The sequence below is a fragment of the Thamnophis elegans genome, chromosome 3, assembly GCF_009769535.1.
Source record: "Thamnophis elegans isolate rThaEle1 chromosome 3, rThaEle1.pri, whole genome shotgun sequence".
NCBI classification, from domain to species: domain Eukaryota; kingdom Metazoa; phylum Chordata; class Lepidosauria; order Squamata; family Colubridae; genus Thamnophis; species Thamnophis elegans.
Genome location: NC_045543.1, coordinates 5,269,939 through 5,291,996, shown reverse-complemented (window position 1 = coordinate 5,291,996; position 22,058 = coordinate 5,269,939). Strand labels below are relative to the sequence as shown.

Genomic DNA, 22,058 nt, shown 5'->3' with positions numbered 1-22,058 from the left:
ACTGTATATCCTGAATATTATATATAATATAATCTATGTACACATTTACAACCCTTCAAAATACACCACCCTTATATACAAATATAGTTCATCAGTGGGATACACACAATTAAAAGTTCTTCATAAAGCAAGAAACAAGAAATTTGTCGCAGAAATTTATACTTATGCCCTGTAAACGTCATGATAATCCAGTTCTACACTTTTCTGAAACTCCTATAAGCACCAAAGGAGTTTGGAAGTTCTGAGCTGATAAATTTACACACATATTTTAATGGATAAGGGAATGTGTTGATAATATAACAAGTTCATTTTAATTGTGCTTTGGTTATGTATGCAAATTTCATTTTTTTAAAAAAATAAAATCGACGTCTGTTCTTCTGTTTCAAGTGCAATGTTGCAGCCAAAGGGCCTGATTTATCAATTGACCATTCTTATTTTTTTAAAAACAAAACGAGGTTCTTTGGAAGAATAAAATGACTTCTTCCTTAAAAACACAGTTGGATCCTGAGGACAAAAACAGGCGAGGTTTTGTATTTAGAGCCTTCACTGAAAGATCCCACAAGGATCCCAACAAATTAGGTTTCAGATTTCAGTAAGGGTGAGTTTATAAGATCCGGCGGCTTCTTCTATCTGTAACTGGAAGGTGTCTTCATTGGAATAATGCTTCACAATATTATCATCCATATTCACTAAAATACTAAGAAAAAAATGGGGTATTAAGAACAGGACATATCATAGTGGAACCAAAAACTGTCAGGAACAAAGTAACGAACAAGTTAGGATCTTTGGATATTCTGGTTAGCCTAGCAAAATGGCACACTCTTCTCAATGAGGAAATTATATTAATCATAGAGACTGCACTTCATGCTTTCCACTTAATAAAAAAACAACAACCTGACACTATGGACTAGTTTCTAAGCAAGCAACGGAGGAAATTTAATCAGTCCAAGGCAGTACAAGTGTTCAGGCCTGCAATTATATTCCTTTCAGAATTTTGGCCTGCCACACTTTCTCTGATTTCATTATGCTGTTTCATTAGTATAGTTGATGGGAGGGGGGAATAGACAGGAGTAGGATGGTGGAATGTATTGTTATCATTCTTCTCCAGAAGACCAAAGTCATCTTTTGTCTCCGCACTTTTACACCTGACCGGAAGCAGCTGGGTGTGGATGCCAGCGTGGAAGAAGAAGATTGGACCATGTGATGGACTATGGGTGTGGGGACAAGATCATGAACTTTTAACTGGGTGGAATTCTGGTGTAATTTCCAGAATTGGGACTAATATGCTAAGATGTCTGCTTTATTAAATTGGAACTTTAAGGATCGTTTTGCCTTGGACTCTGATTTAATTCTACATGATACTTGGAACGCTGACAACAAGCCTATTAGCAAGAAACATTGAAAACACTAAGACATTAAGGAAAATGTCATAACTTCTATAGGTATCAACCTTTTTTTCTTTTGCAGCCTATCCTGCTTTAATTCACTGTAAATAAAAAGGTTATTTACATAGTATAAACAAACCTAACTTTTATTAAAGGTTTAATAAATGTCCACACGGCATCCATTTCCCATGAATTCCAGGGCATTTGCAAACATAATGCAGATTTTGAAACTGAAAAGAGTTGCCAGTTTCTCTGCAGTTGAGAATAAATATGGCATTGGCAGCCGATACAGAAGCCAAGTATAGGTAGCTTTCTATGAAACTTCATGGCAATTGTTAGAAAAAAAAATACTAAAAGATTATTAGATCTTATTAGATTATTAGTGCAGCATCCCCGTGGTCATGTGATCAATATTCAGATGCTTGGCAACTGGCTCATATTGTGACAGTTGCAGTGTCCTGGGGGGTCATGTGATTATCTTTTGCAACTTTCTGATAAGCAAAGTCAATTCACAGCAGAGGTGGGTTCCTACCAGTTTGCACCTATTCGGTAGAACCGGTTCGTCAAATCTACCGAGCCGGTTAGAAGAGGTTCCACCAGTGGACCCGGAAAGCAGGCCACACCTACAGAAGAGGTTCCAACATTTTTTGAAACCCACCACTGGTCCTTGGATATGATTATTCTACACTATCATGCTCCTATTTATAAAACTCAGTGCCTCTGTGAAAAGTAAGGATGACTACTGCGTTTGTGGTGCAATCAGAACATTGCGTGCGTTGAAGTTGTTTTAACGCAAACCAAAGATGCCTTTTAAAAAACAAGTTTACATCCTATTCTTATGCAGGCCAGTGCTGTGTGGGAGGTAATTTAAGGTGGTTCTGACAAGTGTCGCCGGCATCTTCATATCCGGTCACATGGGCGGCAAGCCATTCCCATCCGGTCACATGGGCGGCAAGACACTCCCACAAAGGAGGCCACACCCACAGAGTAGGCGCGAACAATTTTTGAAACCCACCATTGATTCACAGTATGTACAATCTGCATTTAAAGACAAAACTCCAAGTTTGCTGAACAAATAATTATGGTCTGGATAATATGACAGAAGATGTCAGCTGCCACCCCCCTTCTGGTTCAAAGGAAATGGAGAAGACACAGATTGAGTGAAGGGAGAAGTTGGCTGTATGCAAGATGAAAAGGATAAAAAACTGCACACCAATTAAGAAATGTTAATTTAGGTATACTCACCCCTTTTTACATTTCTTGAAGACTTTTCCTATTTTGTCCAAGGGGACATCATATTTGTCAGATATCTAAATATAAAAAAATCAAATAAATAAAATTAAAACTTTGAACCCCAGAAGGGAAAATACTTTTATACAATACACAACATCAGAATTACTTGCTAATACCTATAACAAAAGATATATTAGAACTGAAATCATGATTTAAATTTCCATCACATACAGCAAAAAAAGAGCATGATATAAATATACTTATATGATTTCATTTTCTGTTTTTATTTATTTCTATTTGTATCTCACCTTTATTATTTTTACAAATAACGCAAGGCAGCGAACATATCCAACACACCTCTTTCCTATTTTCCCCACAACAACAACCCTCTGAGATATATTTTCCAATGGCTTGAAAGCAGCTCCTCTGCCATATCAGCCCCTTCCCCTGCTGCCTTCCGATCCGAGCCTTTGATTGCAGGTGGAGCCACATTGCCTTTTCAAACTTGTAATCAGTGAAGCTGGGCTTATATACTTTTATCCAGGTGTGTGTGTGTGTGTTTGTGTGTGTGTTTGTGTGTGAGAAAAGGCAACGTAGCTCTGCATGCAATCACATACCCTTTCCAGCTGTTTCAGAGAGGATTTCAACTCTGCTCTTGCCTGCCATCATGAAAAGAAAAAAAAATGTAAAAGGAAAAAGGGAAGAGCTGAGGTCAGGCTGAACTAGTTGCTGACAGAGTCACCGTGTGGATGACTCTGCTTAACTGTTTAAAAAAGCCTCTAAAATAACGCCCTCTACAGGAGGAGGCAGGAGAACGACGTGCCTCATTACGTCAGGAATTTTTCAGCTTTTAATCCTTGCTTAGCTCTGCTCGAGTGATGATAAAGTCAGACTAGATGAGGCACCTCGTTCTTCTGCCTCCTCCTGTAGTTTTTTAGAGGCTTTTTTAAACAGTTAAGCACTAAGCAGAGTCATCCACTGTGACTCTGGCAGCAACTACCTCAGCCTTTTTCCTTTTACATTTTTTTTTCTTTTCATGATGACAGTGGTGAGGCTCTGCCTCCCCTGACTGCACGTCCCTGTCTGAGATAGGTTGGGCTGAGAGAGAATGATTAGCCCAGCCAACATCACACCACAGACTGTCATGCGATCATTTTGGCTTTGTGAATTCATTCTTATTAGAACAGAAATCTCCGGAGGAATGGTTGTACCTATGCAGAGGTGGGTTCCTACCAGTTCGCACCTATTCGGTAGAACCGGTTCGTCAAATCTACCGAACCGGTTAGAAGAGGTTCCACCAGTGGACCCGGAAAGCAGGCCACACCTACAGAAGAGCTTCCAAAAATTTTTGAAACCCACCACTGGTCCTTGGATATGATTGTTCTACACTATCATGCTCCTATTTATAAAACTCAGTGCCTCTGTGGAAGGTAAGGATGACTACTGCGTTTGTGGTGCAATCAGAACATTGCGTGTGTTGAAGTTGTTTGAACGCAAACCAAAGATGCCTTTTAAGAAACAAGTTTACATCATATTCTTATGCATGCCAGTGCTGTGTGGGAGGTAATTTAAGGTGGTTCTGACAAGTGTCGTCGGCATCTTCATATCCGGTCACATGGGCAGCAAGCCACTCCCATCTGGTCACATAGGTGGCAAGCCACTCCCACAAAGGAGGCCACACCCACAGAGTAGGTTCGAACAATTTTTGAAACCCACCACTGTACCTATGCCTTATCAGGTCGCGCATCAAATCAGCCTACGTTTAACAATGTCTAGTTTATAATTATAGTTCCAGATTCTGGTTTCCTCACTGATCGCTTAATCATGGCTCCCCAAGTCAAAGAACAGCTTGAATTGAGCACTTTTATTTAGCCACAATTTAGTGTGATATCTGAACTGAGTCAATCTCTGATGTATATCGTTGCATTTCTCAGTAATCGTGCACAATTCCCATAACTTGTGGGTTGGTTTCCAAACATTTTGTTACCCAGGGTAGGTAACGTATTTAGCAGGATTTAGAGGATGTCAATGTCAACGTTCTTCTGCTTATAAGGGTTGTGATCAGTAGATCTTGTGATAATGAGGACACATCAGGTGAGGGTCATATCAGGGGAGGGTGTGGATTGGGTCAAATGAGGGCCTTGTGACGGGGAGGTCAGGTCAGGTGAGGGTCATTGGAAGGTGAAGTGCTGGTTGGGTTGGTGCTTGCGCGGGTTGGTTGAGGGCCAGCGCTATCTCTGGTTGGCTGTGCGGTTGATTTGAATTCTGAGGGATTCGTAGGCTGGTTTTAGGTTGATGTGTCTGTTGATGGAACAGTGAAAGTAGCCCAATTAAAGCTTTTCTTATATATATATTTCTTATATATATTTCAGGGTTAGGGTTAGGGTTAGGGTTAAGGTTAGCCATTAATTTTCTTTCTTTAATTTTCAGTTTTTCGTGATTCTTTTTTTTAATAGTAGAATTTACATAATACCTATGCAAAAAATGTCTTCATCCAGTTTAGCAGCATGGGATAGAGATAAAAGAGAGAGAAATACAATTTATACTTTTTAAAAAAATGTGTTATTATGAACAAATTTACAATGCATTTTTCTTGATAACGAATGCTAAATTTGGTGTGGAGAGAGCTACATCTCTAAAACTTGCTGTTGAAGAAGTTGCTTCCCAAATAGAATTCATTTTGTAAGGAAAGCGGAAATTCAGACAACTAAATTTTCTCCAAACAAAAAAGACGTCTTGGATGATCGATATAACAGACATCTGTAAGTTTTCTGAAAATTACACTAGTGCTCTGCCCTCCTCTCAGAGGGATGTGCAGGCAGTGGCGTATTAACCATTCAGAAGACTAAGCATGTGCTTAGGGCACCAGGCCCAGGGGGGCACCACAAAGCTGACAAAGAAAGAAAAAATAATAATGAAGATTTGTACAGTATGCACAAAGGAGGGGGCACCAAGATTTGTCTGCGCTTAAGGCACCAGTGAGCCTTAATCCACCACAGTGTGCAGGTTAAAAGTACTAAGAGTTCTTTGCTTGTTCCTTCTAATCCCTGCATATGCGTCCTCTTCACAAACTATGTTACCACAGGAGCCGAGGTGGCGCAGTGGTTAGAGTGTAGTACTGCAGGCCACTCAGCTATCTGCAGCTCAGCGGTTCAAATCTCACCGGCTCAAGGTTGACTCAGCCTTCCATCCTTCCGAGGTGGGTGAAAAGATAAAGTTGGTGTAAACCACTGTACATTACCATTTGTAATCACATCCATGCAGAGGTGGGTTCCTACCAGTTCGCACCGGTTCAGTAGAACCGGTTCGTCAAATCTACCAAACCGGTTAGAAGAGGTTCCACCAGTGGACCCGGAAAGCAGGCCACACCTACAGAAGAGGTTCCAACCTTTTTTGAAACCCACCACTGCATTCATGTCACATACAGCATTCCTGGCCATCCATGAAGATACTAGTGGTCAGGTTCCAGTTTATCCCAAGCATGCTATTATATGTTTCCATGCAAGATAGGATGTCTCAGAAATAATACTGTTGCTTGAATTCCAGCAACTAGAAGGTACAGAATAGTTCAGAATAAGGATGTAAGTCCATTTTTTTCGTAATAATTCAAGCACTTGGAATCCTACACTTAGACAGCGCACAGTAGCTATTTAGATTAAGTACAAAGAAGAAGATATGTAGGTTTCTCCATTTTTTTTTCTTACAGTATGATAAATAAAGATCCTTAAACTTACAGCTTCCATAAGACCTTTCAGAGATGGAACTTTAAGCATAAGTGCATCAAATACTTCTTCTGATTCTTTCCGGACATACAACAACACTAAAAGAAAGGTGATAAAAGAAAATATATATATATATATATATAAACAGTGTTTTCTCTCTTTGCCAAAAGCAAGTGACAAAACGTGAAGCAAGTAATTTAGCTTGGGGTGACTTAGAAATAGAAACTTAAACTTAAAACTTAAAACTTAATAGCACTTTTAATATTTCACTGGCCTTATTTTGCTTCGACAAAGCAAGGCAGAATATATGCACACCTTTTCCCAATGTTTAGTTAACACCAGGGGTGGGTTTCTCGCCCCGTTCCAACCAGTTCGGTTGGAACGGGGCCGGCGGCGTCCTCGTGCACGGCGCACACGTGCACGCGTGCGGTGCACGCATGCATACTAGTGTCTGTGCGATGCTCCAGCTGCTCCTGGAGGATCGCGCAGGCGCTGTATGCATCCTGTACATGCGTGGAAGCGCAGAACTCGTCAAAACCGGGTAAGGAGCGCGGGCGGGGGGCTGGGCCCTTTGCCGTTCCCGGAAGTTACTTACTTCCGGGTTCGCCGACCAACCGGTTCGCAGGGACCGCCGCGAACCGGTTGAAATCCACCCCTGGTTAACACACTCCAGATTATGTCACCAACGGTATAGGACAGTATAGCATAGTTTGGCCTCTAGTTCCCTATAAATTAACCTTCTCTGCTGCTGGCATCAGGCAGAACTTTTGGAAAGCTACCCTGGCCAGGTTTCCAAATTTGTTCTGAACAATGAGCCAATTAACACCCTGGTACTTGATTTTGTTTATTTTCCTTCAGTTTGTTCAATGGATCCTCAAATATATCGGACGGAATTGATTGTGCAAAGGAAGATGGGATTTAGAAGTCAAGCCACTGCTATATTTCTTTAAAAAAACAAATAAACTAAAAATACATAGAGGATCGTGAAGGAAAGTTCAATGCTTCCGACTTATTGCTATGCATCTCCCCATTATTAATATATTACATGCCTTTTAAAATTATCTAGACCAATTAAGGAGTTTTTGTTATCACGGAATAAACTGTAGAGATTAAAATACATTACTGATCTTAAACTAATAATGTAGATGTAAATATTTTTTAAGTTTTTTTTTGGGGGGGGAAACCTAACCTACTTATTTTCAAAATAAAATATTATGTGTAAAAAAACAGTAATGCCTATATAGTAATCTAGGATGGAGTTGAATCTTCTATCAGAATCAGAAGTTCCACTAAATTAAGCCAGTTAGGCACAATAATCCTGTATCTACATTTTTTCCCTTTCTGTCAGATAAGGCTTGCAATTCAGCAACAGAGGGGGAAGAGTCCCTGCAGAATATTATCAAGTTTTTTTGAGGGAGAGTCAGGATTTGTACTCTTGCTCCATTAGCACACAAATCATGTGCTAGCTAAGAGCCGAAGTGGCGCAGTGGTTAGGGTGCAGTACTGCAGGCCACTTCAGCTGACTGCTATCTGCGGTTCGGCGGTTCAAATCTCACCGGCTCAAGGTTGACTCAGCCTTCCATCCTTCCGATGTGGGTGAAATGAGGACCCAGACTGTTGGGGGCGATATGCTGACTCTGTAAACCGCTTAGAGAGGGCTGAAAGCCCTATGAAGCGGTATATAAGTCTAACTGCTAGTACAGGAGTCTCCAACCATGGCAACTTTAAGCCTGGCGGACTTCAATTCTGGGAGTTGACATCCGCCAGGCTTAAAGTTGCCAAGGTTGGGGACCCCTGTGCTAGAAGACTGCCTAAAGAGGTTTAACATAGAAGGGACTCTACAATTCTGCTTCTGTAGTTCAGGTTGTATTCTGAAGAAATACAACCGTTAATTAGCACACGTGACTAAGAATATAATCTGCTTTACGATGAATTAAACCATTGGCCATCTAGTCCAGTGTTTTTTCAACCTTGGCAACTTCCAGATGCGTGGACTTCAACTCCACAGAATTTCCCAGGTGGCATGCTAGCTAGGGAATTCTGGGAATTGAAGTCCATACATCTTAAAGTCAACAAGGTTGAAAAAATACTGCTAGAGCCGAATTAGAGCCAGATTATTGCCTAATCTGACAGGCATTGTTTGCCAAGTATTTTTTAAAAAAAGCTTTTCCAGCCTTACCAGGAAATACTGTGGAGTTTTCTCCTTTTGTAAACACCAGTTCCTAGATACTCAGTAAACTAGAATGCTATCAGAGTTTTGTTTCCTAACAGTTCTTGTATCTGATGAGACTAAGCTCACTTAAAGCCAGGAAGTCCAACATAATATATTGGTTGTCCCCGGTTTACTTCTCCTGAACAACTGATATCAAAGTCCTCTTAGATTATGTGCTACTGTTAAATTAACAGCATGTCAATTGAGGGTGAGTTCAAAACTCCAAAGTGAGTCAGAAAAAAAAATCCTTGAAGTCAAGGAGCTTAAAAATGAACTCCCAAGGAGAAACGAAGTCTGAAAGAACACAGATAAGATTCTTGAATTCTCAACAGAAACCACTGACTCATTTTGTCACTTACACCAAAGTAGAAAAACAAGCCAACTGACTGACTGTATTTGCCCTGTTGAAAAGTCACATGGAAAAAAATGTGACATATTTCTTGACTTAGTTGCTTTTCGACTTTGGACTTGACTCCCAAGTAGACACTATTCAGACCAGATCTGATTTCTCACGAGTGCCGAGGTCGATGAGCTCTTCTGTAAAATATTACAGGAACTCCAGCTCCATTCTTTCTCATCTTCCTTCCTAGTTAGTTAATCAAATGATCCCTTTCATAAGAGGATAATTTTAATTAAGGCCACTCCACATGTATCTTGTGTCTACATATTCATTTCTTATAGCAATAGCAGTTAGACTTATATACCGCTTCATAGGGCTTTCAGCCCTCTCTAAGCGGTTTACAGAGTCAGCATATCGCCCCCACAGTCTGGGTCCTCATTTCACCCACCTCGTAAGAATGGACAGCTGAGTCAACCTTGAGCCGGTGAGATTAGAACCCCGAACTGCAGATAACAGTCAGCTGAAGTGGCCTGCAGTACTGCACCCTAACCACTGCGCCACCTTGGCTCTTATCAGGAAAGGAGTAGAAAAAAATAACAGCTTTGGGACCAGTGGTGGGTTTCTCATCCCATTCCAACCAGTACGGTTGGAACGGGGCCGGCGGTGTCCTCGTGCACGAGTGCAGTTCACGCATGCGTCTTAGCGCCTGCGCGATGCTCCAGCTGCTTGCAGAGAATTGCGCAGGCGCTGTATATGCCATGCTCCTGCGTGGAAGCGCAGAAGCCTTCAAAGACCAGTAAAGAGCGGGGGGGCGAGCGGTTGGGCCCTTCGCCGTTCCCGGAAGTTACTTACTTCCGGGTTCACCAACCAACCGGTCCGCGCGGACCGCCGCAGACCGGTTGAAACCCACCCCTGTTTGGGACGCTTCTAGGCAATCTGAATATATTTATTTATTAGCTGTATCTTCTACAACAGTGTTTCCCAAACTTGGCAACTTTAAGACTTGTGGGCTTCAACTCCCAGAATTCTCCAGCTAGCTCTTCTGGCTGGAGAACTCTGGGAGTTGAAGTCCACAAGTCTTAAAGTTGCCAAGTTTGGGAAACACTGTTCTACAACTATTTGGGAATTCCAGGTTGAGTATATATTCCTCCTCTCCTATTTTTTTTCCTACATTAAACTTATGAGGTAGAATAGGACTAAAAGAGATTCAGACAAAACAACTCAGTGAGCTTCTGTAATTGAAGTGGACTTGACCTAGTTCTCTCGACCCTTAATCTAATGTATTAACTACAACAGCATAATAGCTGTATGCAGTGACGAGGGTTTTCCCATAAAATAAGGCAAAATACCTCTTGTAGCACCAATGTAGCCCTTCATGGTATTGGACCTGGGTACTTGAGAGACCGCCTGCTGCCAATTACCTCCAATAGACCGATCAGATCCCACAGATTAGGCCTCCTCCGAATTCCATCCGCCGGCCAATGCCGACTGGCGACTACCCGGAGGAGAGCCTTCTCTGTGGCTGCTCCGACCCTCTGGAACGAGCTCCCCATGGAGATTCGAACCCTCACCACCCTCCAGGCCTTCCGCAAAGCCCTTAAAACCTGGCTGTTCCGACAGGCCTGGGGCTAAAGAGCTTTTGCCCCCCCCCCCTCGAATGGTATGGTTGTTGTGTGCTTTTAAATTGTGTATTGTTCTGTTCATCTTTTTTATCCCTTATCTGTACCCCCTTCCCTGACTTAGATTGTGAGCCGCCCTGAGTCCCCTCCGGGGAAAAGGGCGGCATATAAATGCAATAAATTCAATTCAATTCAATTCAATTTCCCAGCGATACTGCTTTTTTTAAATATCATGAAATCCTTGTTTAAAACTTGCAGGCTGGAGGCCCTCTGAAGAAGACTTGATTCATTGCACCATACTTAGCACATCGCAGAGACAGGATTTGGCTCCAATGGCTATAATTAGCTTGCCCCTTGCCTCTTGTAGAAGCTGTGTAAGTCCAGCTGGACCAATCAGTTCAATGTCACGCAAAGCAAAGTTCTAACAAGAGAGAGGTTGGTCCATCTTGATGATTTTTTTAAAATTGATGATTTAGTCATCAACTGGCTTGGTGTTGGGAGATGTGTCAAGAAGATGGGGGGGAAATGAGGAATGGAACATGAGGAGGGAGGAAATATTTTTTGTAAATAACTGGCAGTGGGCAAAATGGTGGGAAGCTGCTACTTGGCCATTGCAATGGAAAGATGCCTTTCTTTCAGGTTGCAGTCTAACCATGACAATCAAGAAAGCAATGAAGGTAGTTCATTGTTCGCTCATGAAGCCAATGTTGAGAAAAGACACGGACACGATCTTTCTCGGGATGAAGCGACCAAGATTGGGGGCCTGGGAGCCCCTTTTATTGAGATAGGACAAAGGCAGGAGGAGCAATCAGCGTGTGATTTAAGACAGCCTGTCAAACTACAATTGCTAATCTACTGCTCAGGGAGGTTCTGTCTATATATGGTCAAATCCTGGGCGTCATTGGTAAGGCACATCTAGAGTGAACTATCAGGATGTTATGTTATGAACTATCAGGATGTTATGGAGTACTATCAGGATGTTATGTTCTTTAGGAGTTTGTTCTTTCCTGTGTGGTTCAGCGTGGCTGCGCATGCCCTGTTATGCACTAGGCCATGGGTGACCCACACCTACACAAAGAGTTATATTACAACATCCTCTGACCTGTTTTTTTTTTACTGGCAGATGAGTTGCTCCCCTGTTTCCCTGAAAACAAGACCTCCCCAGATAATAAGCCCAACAAGGCTTTTGCACGCATGCGCTAAAATAAGCCCTCCCTCCCCAAAAATATTGCAACATGGCAGCAGCCATGAGGTGACCATGCTAGCAGCCTCCTGTACCTCAAAAATAATAAGACCTCCCCGAAAATAAGGCCAAGCGCTTATTTCAGGGGTCAAAAGATGGAAACACAGTATTATCACATCTATTAGCTTATCTTGAATTAAAACATGGAGCTGGCAAGTGGCAGAGGCCTGGCTAACAGCTCTCCAAGCTATTGCCTGAGTTAAATTATGATGCAGCAGGCTGTAGGTGGCAAGCATAAGTCTACAGGACTTATCTCTTATTGATCCAAAGCTTTATCCAACACTCTACCAATTCTGGGTGCTTATTTCTCTGTTTGAATGACTCAGGCAGTGTAGAGACAATAATAGTCACAAAAGCTTCTCCTTCTGAACAATTTGTGGTGATCTTTGGCTTAGCAGTGGGCAGTCCCAGATGTCTTTTTTTGTGGGGTGGGGGGGACTTCCATTCCAGGCTGAGATTGCACAGACATTACATAGACATTACAAAAGATTTGTACCAAATGATCCTCGCTGATATTGGCTGCTAATTGCCAATGAGGCACTACATTTAAGATTTTGGTATTGTCCATTGTAATACAGTCCTGAATATCTTTGGGCCTGTCTTATCCCACCAGGAACCTGCTTAATTATTTAGTAGATTATGAAGATTTATTTATTAAACAAATTTATATAGCTGCTCACAAGCGGTTGACTCAAGGTGGCTTACAGTATTAAAAAAAGACCACTCTGCCAGAAGCTCAGCTATCTAATACATGAGAGAAGGACTCCTCTGATCCCCCGTGACCCGACAAAAGGGCGAACGTCAAAACCGCGCCCGACTAAACCGCATCGCTAAAACCGCGACGTCATCAACGCGGCAACAACAGCACGGAGACCGAAGGGCACTTTACAATAGCGCGGAGACAGAAAGCCGATTTAACTTAAGGTAAGGGTTAGGTTTAGGTTTAGGGTTAGGTTCAGGGTTAGGTTTAGGGTTAGGTTTAGGGTTAGGTTTAGGGTTAGGTTTAGGGTTAGGTTTAGCGTTACGTTTAGGGTAAGGGATTAGGTTTAGGTTTAGGGTTAGGTTTAGGGTTAGGTTTAGCGTTACGTTTAGGGTAAGGGATTAGGTTTAAGTTTAGGGTTAGGTTTAGCGTTAGGTTTAGCGTTACGTTTAGGGTAAGGGATTAGGTTTAGGGTTAGGTTTAGTTTTACAGCATGCTTCTGTCTCTGCGCTGTTGTCGGCGCGATTCAGTGCTCATTAGTCAGAGCGCTTTAGAACACGCGGTTTTATCACCGCGGTTTAGTCAGGCACGGTTTTGTCGTTCGCCCTTTTGTCGGTGAACCCTGATCCCCAATTACGGGTAGGAGATGCCTTTAGTCCCCACTCTCCCAGTAATTAAAAAAAAAATGCCCAAAATACAATTATCTTGACAAACTGAATGATTGCACTGATTTTGCCTCAATTTTATGATTCTGTTTTGTATTTCGTATTTGTTTCCCTATGGTAAGCTGACTTGAATGCTTACTAAAAGCATAAAGACGAAATATAAATTCAACAATAACTAAAATTCCTTGAGGGATGGATTACCTCTTTTTGGTTCTTCTATCCGGGACATCTTAATTGGACTAGCAGCAAATTCATCTTCATTTATATAAGCCCCTCTCTTCATGGTAGACCTAAAAGGAAAATCAGCTAATCAATCCATTTTGGCATTACTTGCAATCACCAGGCAGAGGATTGTCCCTAAATATTTCAAAGCATTGCAGAGAAATGAACTGAGACTATACAATTGCAAGATCTACTAGTTAAGCCCCTAGTTAAGATGTTAATAGTCAATATAATCAAGAAACAATACGTTTAACACACTTCTGTAATCATTAGAAGGGCCTTCATTCCAATTACCTTCCATAGACCTGTTAGATCTCACAGGGTCGGCCTCCTCCGGGTTCCGTCCACCAGCCAATGCCATGTGGCTACTACCCGGGGGAGGGCCTTCTCTGTAGCAGCTCCGGCCCTTTGCAATGAACTCCCCGCGGAGATCCGGACCCTCACCTCTCTCCAGGCCTTCCGGAAAGCCGTCAAAACCTGGCTGTGCCGGGAGGCCTGGGGTCGATGAGTTCCCCTCCCCTCTCGACTGGTATGGCTGTGTGATTTTCATGTATTTTAATTATGTGTACTGTTGTTTATGTTCCCTTTCCCCTTTGAGTTGTTCGCTGCCCTGAGTTCCTCCTGGAGAAGGGCGGCATACAAATAAACCAAAACTAAACTAAACTATTGTAAGGGTCCTGAAATTAGACAATCACATTATGTCAGTATGATTTCATAATTAACTAGAAAGTGGAGAACCAGGTTACAGTGCAGCATCAGCCATGCAAACTCACTGGATGACTTTAAGCCATTCACTATCTCTTAGCTCATCCTTGGGCATGTAAAGGAAAGGCATGATATAACTGCAATAAATAAAAACAGGCTCATAATGTTGGCATTGCAGAAAAGGAAAATATATTTTTTCATCTGCCTACTTTCCTTATATGGAGTTCAGATTTGTGGTCAATTTACCCAATTAGAGAAACATTGTCCAGAACAGCCTGTCCCTCAACAACTATTAACTGAAAATCCATTAACTAGACATGTTGGCAAATTAACCTGAGATGACATCATGCAAAACAAGTTCTCTTCCGCTGAGCCACTGACTTCCTCCCAATGCTGCACCACAGATATCAGTCCAAGCATTAAACTGTTCATAAGGTTGCACTGAACAGAAAATTGGTATACACTCTTCTGCATGGGCATAATTCCATGTCAATACAGATATGAAGGCATCATTGCTTAGTGCTTTAGAATAAACTAACAGGTGCAGGGCGCATCTCAAGGTGATTCATCCATATTTGAAAACTATCTTCTGACTGAATCCTTCTGCATTGCAGATGAGCTGGTAATAAATTGGCTGAACTACCCATTGGTAACAAGGAGGCAAGATCACAGAAGTACAGTGTCAATCTGAGAATGGTATGACACATTTATTTATTTATTTGTTTTATTTAATTAGTTTGCATGCCGCCCACTCTCGGAAGACTCAGGGCGGCTTACAAATAAAAAAGGGAAAGGGGAATATAAAAATAAAAAACAACAATTAAAAATTCAACAACATTTAACTAGAGCAGTCTGAAAATATGATTGGAACTTGAATGAGAAAAATAATTACAAAACTCACCCTTCTCCTTCCATTTCATCAGATGCAACTGGAAAACTCTACAAGGAAAGGAGGGACACAAGTTATTTTAAACATTCTAGAACCATATTAACAAGTGATCAATACCATGTTTTCCCAAAAACAAGACAGGGTCTTATTTTTGTTTGAACCCCAAAATAAGTGCTTGGCCTTATTTTCGGGGAGGTCTTATTATTTTTGAGGTGCAGGAGACGGCAAGTGTGGTCACCTCATGGCTGCTGCTGTGTTGCAATATTTGGGGGGGGGAGGTCTTATATTCGGGAGGAAAGGGTAGTATAAGTATCATCATAAAGCATCCTTCAAATGTTTCATTCTCTAGACCTATTAAATTGTATCCCACTACATTTAAATAAATGCAACAGTCCACTTTTTTCTTCTTCTTACCTCTCATATGGTACTCTTACTATTTTTCCACTTGGACCTCATTTTTTACGTGATGACAATCAAGATTAATTCCCCATACCGTACAACATATTCTTTCATTTCCAGCTCACTCATGACAAATAGAAACTATTTAATTTCAAACTGAGTTTCTTTTGTATCTTCTGCACAGCAACTTTAAGAGTTCTGTGAGAACTCTTTTTAAATGTGGTTTATTGCTGTTTATAAATCCATTTGTTTTAGTATCAAGTTTGCTCTAATTTAATATCTTAAAGTTAAAGTCTCATTGAGATGCTCCAGCAGGAGAGAGTGCATTATTTTTTAGCTGCTGTAAATAAAATGATTTAACTAATTAAATTAGTGCATCTGTACAATATTTGACACTGCGATATAAATAAGGATAGTATAGACAGAATACTATGTTCTATGAAGTTAGAATGCATCGAAATGGAATTAGCCTTATTAAAGCTGCCTTCAGGATCTATCTTTGGTTTCCACAAAAGAAAAACGCACATATATTTTAAGTGAGTGGTTTGCAAGCCACCTGCATGTCCAACCTGAAGATTTCTAGATTATGTGGTCAGCGCTATCTTTTAAAATATGGCTTTTGCTTAATTCTCCAAAGATCCTCTCCGCAAAGACAATGCTAAGCTGTCTCCAAGGATACCGTATCGCCATCCAATGTTTAAAAAGGCCAAGGAATTATTGCCTGTCCCTCAAATTGCCAAAAGACAACAAATTAACTGCAGGCAATTAGTTAACAAAGATCAGCTCTTTCACACGGCCACTCTTTTTTGGTTCCACCACAATACCGTGAAGCCCTTATCCACGGAGACATAAGCGCGAGTGCTAATCCGCGCCGTCCGAATCGCTAGAGCAAATGCGACCTTACCGCGCTGACATAAGGGTGGAGGGCAAATCCGCGCCTTCCGAAGCACTCAGCCTAACCTAACCCTAAACCTAACCCTAACCCTAACCCTAAACCTAACCCTAAAGCTAACCCTAAAGCTAACCCTAAAGCTAACCCTAAACCTAACCCTAAAGCTAACCCGAAACCTAACCCTAACCCTAACCCTAAACCTAACCCTAAACCTAACCCTAACCCTAAACCTAAACCTAACCCTAAACCTAACCCTAAACCTAACCCTAAACCTAACCCTAACCCTAACCCTTACCTTAATTTAAATCGGCTTTCTGCCGCCGCACTGTTTTAAAACGCTCTTTTGTCGCCACGCTGTTGTCGCGGCGGTGATGACGCGCGGTGATGACGTCGCGGCTTTAGCGATGCGGTTTTATCACCGCTATTTTGACGAGCGCGGAATTGTCGTGCCACGCTCTTTTTTAACTGCTATCATACTTTGACAAAATTAGCAAGAGAGAAAACTTACGTGAGTTCCACGCTGAATATTTGAATAATGAACATCAGGTATGAAGAGAACTGGCTGAGTATCAAGATCCATGAATGGCTTGAAGATGGTGATGTCTGTCCGCTTATGGGAGGGAAGCATGGGTACCTTGACATCAGAAACTGGTAGGGAGGAGGAGAAGAAATAAGGGACTCTTAACATTAAGCATGTCTCAGAAGAGTTCTTTTTTAAACACTGAATTGTGAAGGGGGGCTCCTCTTTAAACTAAATACAAAGCTGTAATTAGCAATATAGATTGCGGTTGGAGCTAAGATGTTCTCTACCACTGATGCAGAATGCTCTTCCAGATACCACTTTTTGTATTTATCAATCCTTTGAAAGCTGTACTGCTATCATCTTTCTTTCTCCTCACCATAAACTCTGAAAGCAAATAGGGAACACTCTTGGCCATTAAAGTATTCACCTCCAGCTGACCAAGAGGCAAATGCGCACACACACACACACACACACACACACACACACACACACACACACACAGAGCATTGCCCAATCAGTGTCCAACCCCAAAGTTGCCCCAGATTCCTGAGCATCAAAATTCCCTTCCCAACTACTCCAGGCAACTGGGGAATGAAAGAAATAATTATTGCCTTTCTTCCTACCCATATGTTTGGTACATGTTGTGTGCATCTGTCAGTTTGCAAAAATAATTCTGAGTGGTTGCTGTGAGAAGAAGCTTTCAGATAAAATACAGTTTATCAGCTCAGTGGCAGAAATTAATTTATTTTATCGCATATTACTCTTGGCTCTGAATCCTTTTAGCTATGCAAAAGTTTAAATGTTATGCTTATATAAAGCGAGGGTGATATTTATTTTTTCGTTTGTTTATATCCCACCCTTATTATTTTTATAAATAATTTAATACGATCACACACTAATATGACAAAAATATGTTTCTTTCAATGGCCAAAAGCTTTACAAGTTAAATCTCATAAAATGCCTGTATTTTACAATAAGGTGTTACGTATTTTCAATTGAAATCTCATCTGATTTTGATATCCCCCCCCCCTGAATTTTCATGCAAGAATATTGGAATCTTGCAAGATTTGGCGGTCTAATAAATTTTCAGCCAGATGCGAATAAAGGTATAGTTATAAAGGTGTTGTGGCCCAGCAGGAGCCGTTGGAGCTGCCACCAGACTCCGACAGCGAGGGGCCCTATGAGTCGGCTTTGGAGGATGTGGAGGACCCTGGACAGGGTTCCGACTCTGAGCAGGACGCAGAGAGGCTGGTTGGCCACCAGGAGGCACCTGAGCCTTGGACCAGTGGGGAGGAGACAAGGGAGTGTGATCCTGACGTCAGCAGTGAGTTGTTCCTGGATGCCCAGCACCGGAGAGCTAATAGGCATAAGGAACAGTTGCGCAGTTACAGGAGATAACTGCACTCAGCTGGTGGTAATTAGGCTCCTCTCCAGACTATAAAAGGACTGCTTGTGCACACGCCCCTTTTGCAGAAGTCAACGCAGGAACTAATGTTGGAGAACAGTACTATGAGCCTGGCAGGCTGGATTGCTGCTAAGGCTTATCTGTGTTGGATTGCTGCCAAGAACCTGTCTGTCTGTTAATAAATTCCGTAAAGTATCTTTGGCTTGGAGTGTGTTGGTGTGGGACGAGGGGGGTCAGAACATAAAGGTAACAGTTTCTTCTGTCCAGTCATGTCTGACTCCAGAGTGCAGTGCTGATCTCCATTTCTTAACCAAGGGAGCCAGCGTTGTCCAAAGACATTTCCCATAGTCATGTGGCCAGCATGGCTCTATACCCAATGTGCATGGAATGCTGATATCTTCACATCATATTTATCTACTTGATTTTGAACTGCTAGGTGGGCAGAAGCTGGGGCAAATAATGGGAGCTCATTTCATCGTGTGGGCTCGAGTCTTGAACCCAGGCTGACAAGTTCAGTGTCTTTAGCCACTGAGCCATTGCGTCCCCTTGTTATAGGTATAGACATAAATATATAGCAGTGGTGGTATTCAGCCAGTTCGCACCTATCCGGGAGAACCGGTTCTTAACTTTCTAAGAGGTTCAGAGAACCGGTTGTTGGAAGAAATCTTCTTTTGGTTTTTCCCCGCTTTACAGGGCTAATAGCAATAGCAGTTAGACTTATATACCGCTTCATAGGGCTTTCAGCCCTCTCTAAGCGGTTTACAGAGTCAGCATATTGCCCCCAACAATCTGGGTCCTCATTTCACCCACCTCGGAAGGATGGAAGGCTGAGTCAACCTTGAGCCGGTGAGATTAGAACCGCTGAACTGTAGATAACAGTCAGCTGAAGTGGCCTGCAGTACTGCACCCTAACCACTGCGCCACCTCGGCTCTTTTTTAATCCTGTAAGGAAGGCAGGAAGGAAACATTCTGGTGTTGTTTCTAGCCGAATCTTTATTGCTTACAGAAACTGCCTCTCCGGTTAACCCTTATTACCATTGTAACAACTAAGGCGAAGTGCCCATCGACCTGAGTGACATTGACTTGGCCACGCCCCCATGATCACATGACCACTAAGCCCCGCCCACCCACCTGGTCATTAGGACAGAGAACCGGTTGGTAAATTATTTGAATCCCACCACTGATATATAGAGATATCGGTATGGATCTGTATTATTTGCCTGTCTTACTCCAACCATATTAAAACTGTTTACATTATTCCTTTTCACCTCTTAGCTCAAAGTTCAGTTGTAGAACCAGTAACTTAATTATCCCTAGGAAAATTATCCTTTTCCTAAAAAACAAAATAAAATAAAAAGGTTTGTTCATTTCTGGTTTACACAGTGAATGAGGTTTATTTGACTATTTCCACTCGGTTAGAGGGCACCCTATATATTTTCTACTTACAGGCATTCAGCTGAGAACTGGGGTCGCTGCATTTGCCTTTTCTTTTGCTCTGTTTCCGTTCTTCATCCCGGATCTTCCTTTCTGCTCCCTGTAGGTAGGTAGGTAGGTAGGTAGGTAGGCAGGCAGGCAGGCAGGCAGGGTGGGAGGCAGGCAGGCAGGCAGGCAGGGAGGGAGGGAGGCAGGCAGGCAGGCAGGCAGGGAGGGAGGGAGGCAGGGAGGGAGGGAGGCAGGCAGGCAGGCAGGGAGGGAGGGAGGCAGGCAGGCAGGGAGGGAGGGAGGGAGGGAGGGAGGGAGGCAGGCAGGCAGGGAGGGAGGGAGGCAGGCAGGCAGGCAGGCAGGCAGGGAGGGAGGGAGGCAGGCAGGCAGGCAGGCAGGGAGGGAGGGAGGCAGGGAGGGAGGGAGGCAGGCAGGCAGGCAGGGAGGGAGGGAGGCAGGCAGGCAGGGAGGGAGGGAGGGAGGGAGGGAGGCAGGCAGGGAGGGAGGCAGGGAGGCAGGCAGGCAGGCAGGCAGGGAGGGAGGGAGGGAGGCAGGCAGGCAGGGAGGCAGGCAGGGAGGCAGGCAGGCAGGCAGGCAGGCAGGGAGGGAGGCAGGGAGGGAGGCAGGGAGGCAGGCAGGGAGGCAGGCAGGCAGGCAGGGAGGGAGGCAGGCAGGCAGGCAGGCAGGGAGGCAGGCAGGCAGGGAGGGAGGCAGGCAGGCAGGCAGGCAGGCAGGGAGGGAGGGAGGGAGGGAGGGAGGCAGGCAGGCAGGCAGGGAGGGAGGCAGGGAGGGAGGCCGGCAGGCAGGCAGGGAGGGAGGGAGGCAGGGAGGCAGGGAGGCAGGCAGGGAGGCAGGCAGGGAGGGAGGGAGGGAGGGAGGCAGGCAGGCAGGCAGGGAGGCAGGCAGGGAGGCAGGCAGGCAGGCAGGGAGGGAGGGAGGCAGGGAGGTAGGCAGGCAGGCAGGCAGGCAGGGAGGGAGGGAGGGAGGGAGGCAGGGAGGGAGGGAGGCAGGGAGGGAGGGAGGCAGGCAGGCAGGGAGGCAGGCAGGGAGGCAGGCAGGCAGGCAGGGAGGGAGGCAGGGAGGGAGGCAGGGAGGTAGGCAGGCAGGCAGGAAGGCAGGGAGGGAGGGAGGGAGGCAGGCAGGAAGGCAGGCAGGCAGGGAGGGAGGGAGGGAGGGAGGGAGGCAGGCAGGCAGGCAGGCAGGCAGGCAGGCAGGGAGGCAGGCAGGCAGGCAGGCAGGCAGGCAGGCAGGGAGGCAGGGAGGGAGGCAGGCAGGCAGGCAGGCAGGGAGGCAGGCAGGCAGGCAGGCAGGGAGGGAGGCAGGCAGGCAGGCAGGGAGGGAGGGAGGGAGGGAGGGAGGGAGGCAGGCAGGCAGGGAGGCAGGCAGGGAGGGAGGGAGGGAGGCAGGCAGGGAGGGAGGCAGGGAGGCAGGCAGGCAGGGAGGCAGGCAGGGAGGGAGGGAGGGAGGCAGGCAGGGAGGGAGGCAGGGAGGCAGGCAGGCAGGGAGGGAGGGAGGGAGGGAGGCAGGCAGGGAGGTAGGCAGGCAGGCAGGCAGGAAGGCAGGAAGGCAGGCAGGCAGGGAGGGAGGGAGGGAGAGAGGCAGGCAGGCAGGGAGGGAGGGAGGGAGGGAGGCAGGGAGGGAGGGAGGCAGGCAGGCAGGGAGGCAGGCAGGGAGGCAGGCAGGCAGGCAGGGAGGGAGGCAGGGAGGGAGGCAGGGAGGTAGGCAGGCAGGCAGGAAGGCAGGGAGGGAGGGAGGGAGGCAGGCAGGAAGGCAGGCAGGCAGGCAGGGAGGGAGGGAGGGAGGCAGGCAGGCAGGCAGGCAGGGAGGCAGGCAGGCAGGCAGGCAGGGAGGCAGGCAGGCAGGGAGGGAGGCAGGGAGGGAGGCAGGCAGGCAGGCAGGCAGGGAGGCAGGCAGGCAGGCAGGCAGGCAGGGAGGGAGGCAGGCAGGCAGGCAGGGAGGGAGGGAGGCAGGCAGGGAGGCAGGGAGGGAGGCCGGCAGGCAGGCAGGGAGGGAGGGAGGCAGGGAGGGAGGGAGGGAGGGAGGCAGGCAGGCAGGGAGGCAGGCAGGGAGGGAGGGAGGGAGGCAGGCAGGGAGGGAGGCAGGGAGGCAGGCAGGCAGGGAGGGAGGGAGGGAGGCAGGCAGGGAGGTAGGCAGGCAGGCAGGCAGGCAGGAAGGCAGGAAGGCAGGCAGGCAGGGAGGGAGGGAGGGAGGCAGGCAGGCAGGGAGGGAGGGAGGCAGGGAGGGAGGGAGGCAGGGAGGCAGGGAGGCAGGCAGGCAGGGAGGCAGGCAGGGAGGGAGGCAGGCAGGCAGGCAGGGAGGGAGGGAGGCAGGGAGGGAGGCAGGCAGGCAGGCAGGGAGGCAGGCAGGCAGGGAGGGAGGCAGGCAGGGAGGGAGGCAGGGAGGGAGGCAGGCAGGGAGGCAGGCAGGCAGGCAGGCAGGCAGGGAGGCAGGCAGGCAGGGAGGGAGGCAGGCAGGCAGCAGG

The 22,058-nt window shown here is 45.4% G+C and overlaps 1 protein-coding gene across 1 annotated transcript in view; it reads right to left on the bottom strand.

Moving 5' to 3' along the window:
- Positions 1-559: 559 nt before the first annotated feature.
- The window catches only part of GRHL1 (grainyhead like transcription factor 1), a gene marked incomplete at its 5' end in the record, with an annotated part of 70,569 nt that continues 49,070 nt past the window's right edge, over positions 560-22,058 (bottom strand). The window contains 7 exons of the mRNA XM_032214265.1: positions 560-697; positions 2,631-2,695; positions 6,353-6,438; positions 13,321-13,409; positions 14,948-14,985; positions 16,735-16,874; positions 19,601-19,688. Coding sequence (XP_032070156.1) covers positions 583-697; positions 2,631-2,695; positions 6,353-6,438; positions 13,321-13,409; positions 14,948-14,985; positions 16,735-16,874; positions 19,601-19,688 — 621 coding nt within the window. The remainder of the gene's footprint in view (positions 698-2,630; positions 2,696-6,352; positions 6,439-13,320; positions 13,410-14,947; positions 14,986-16,734; positions 16,875-19,600; positions 19,689-22,058) is intronic.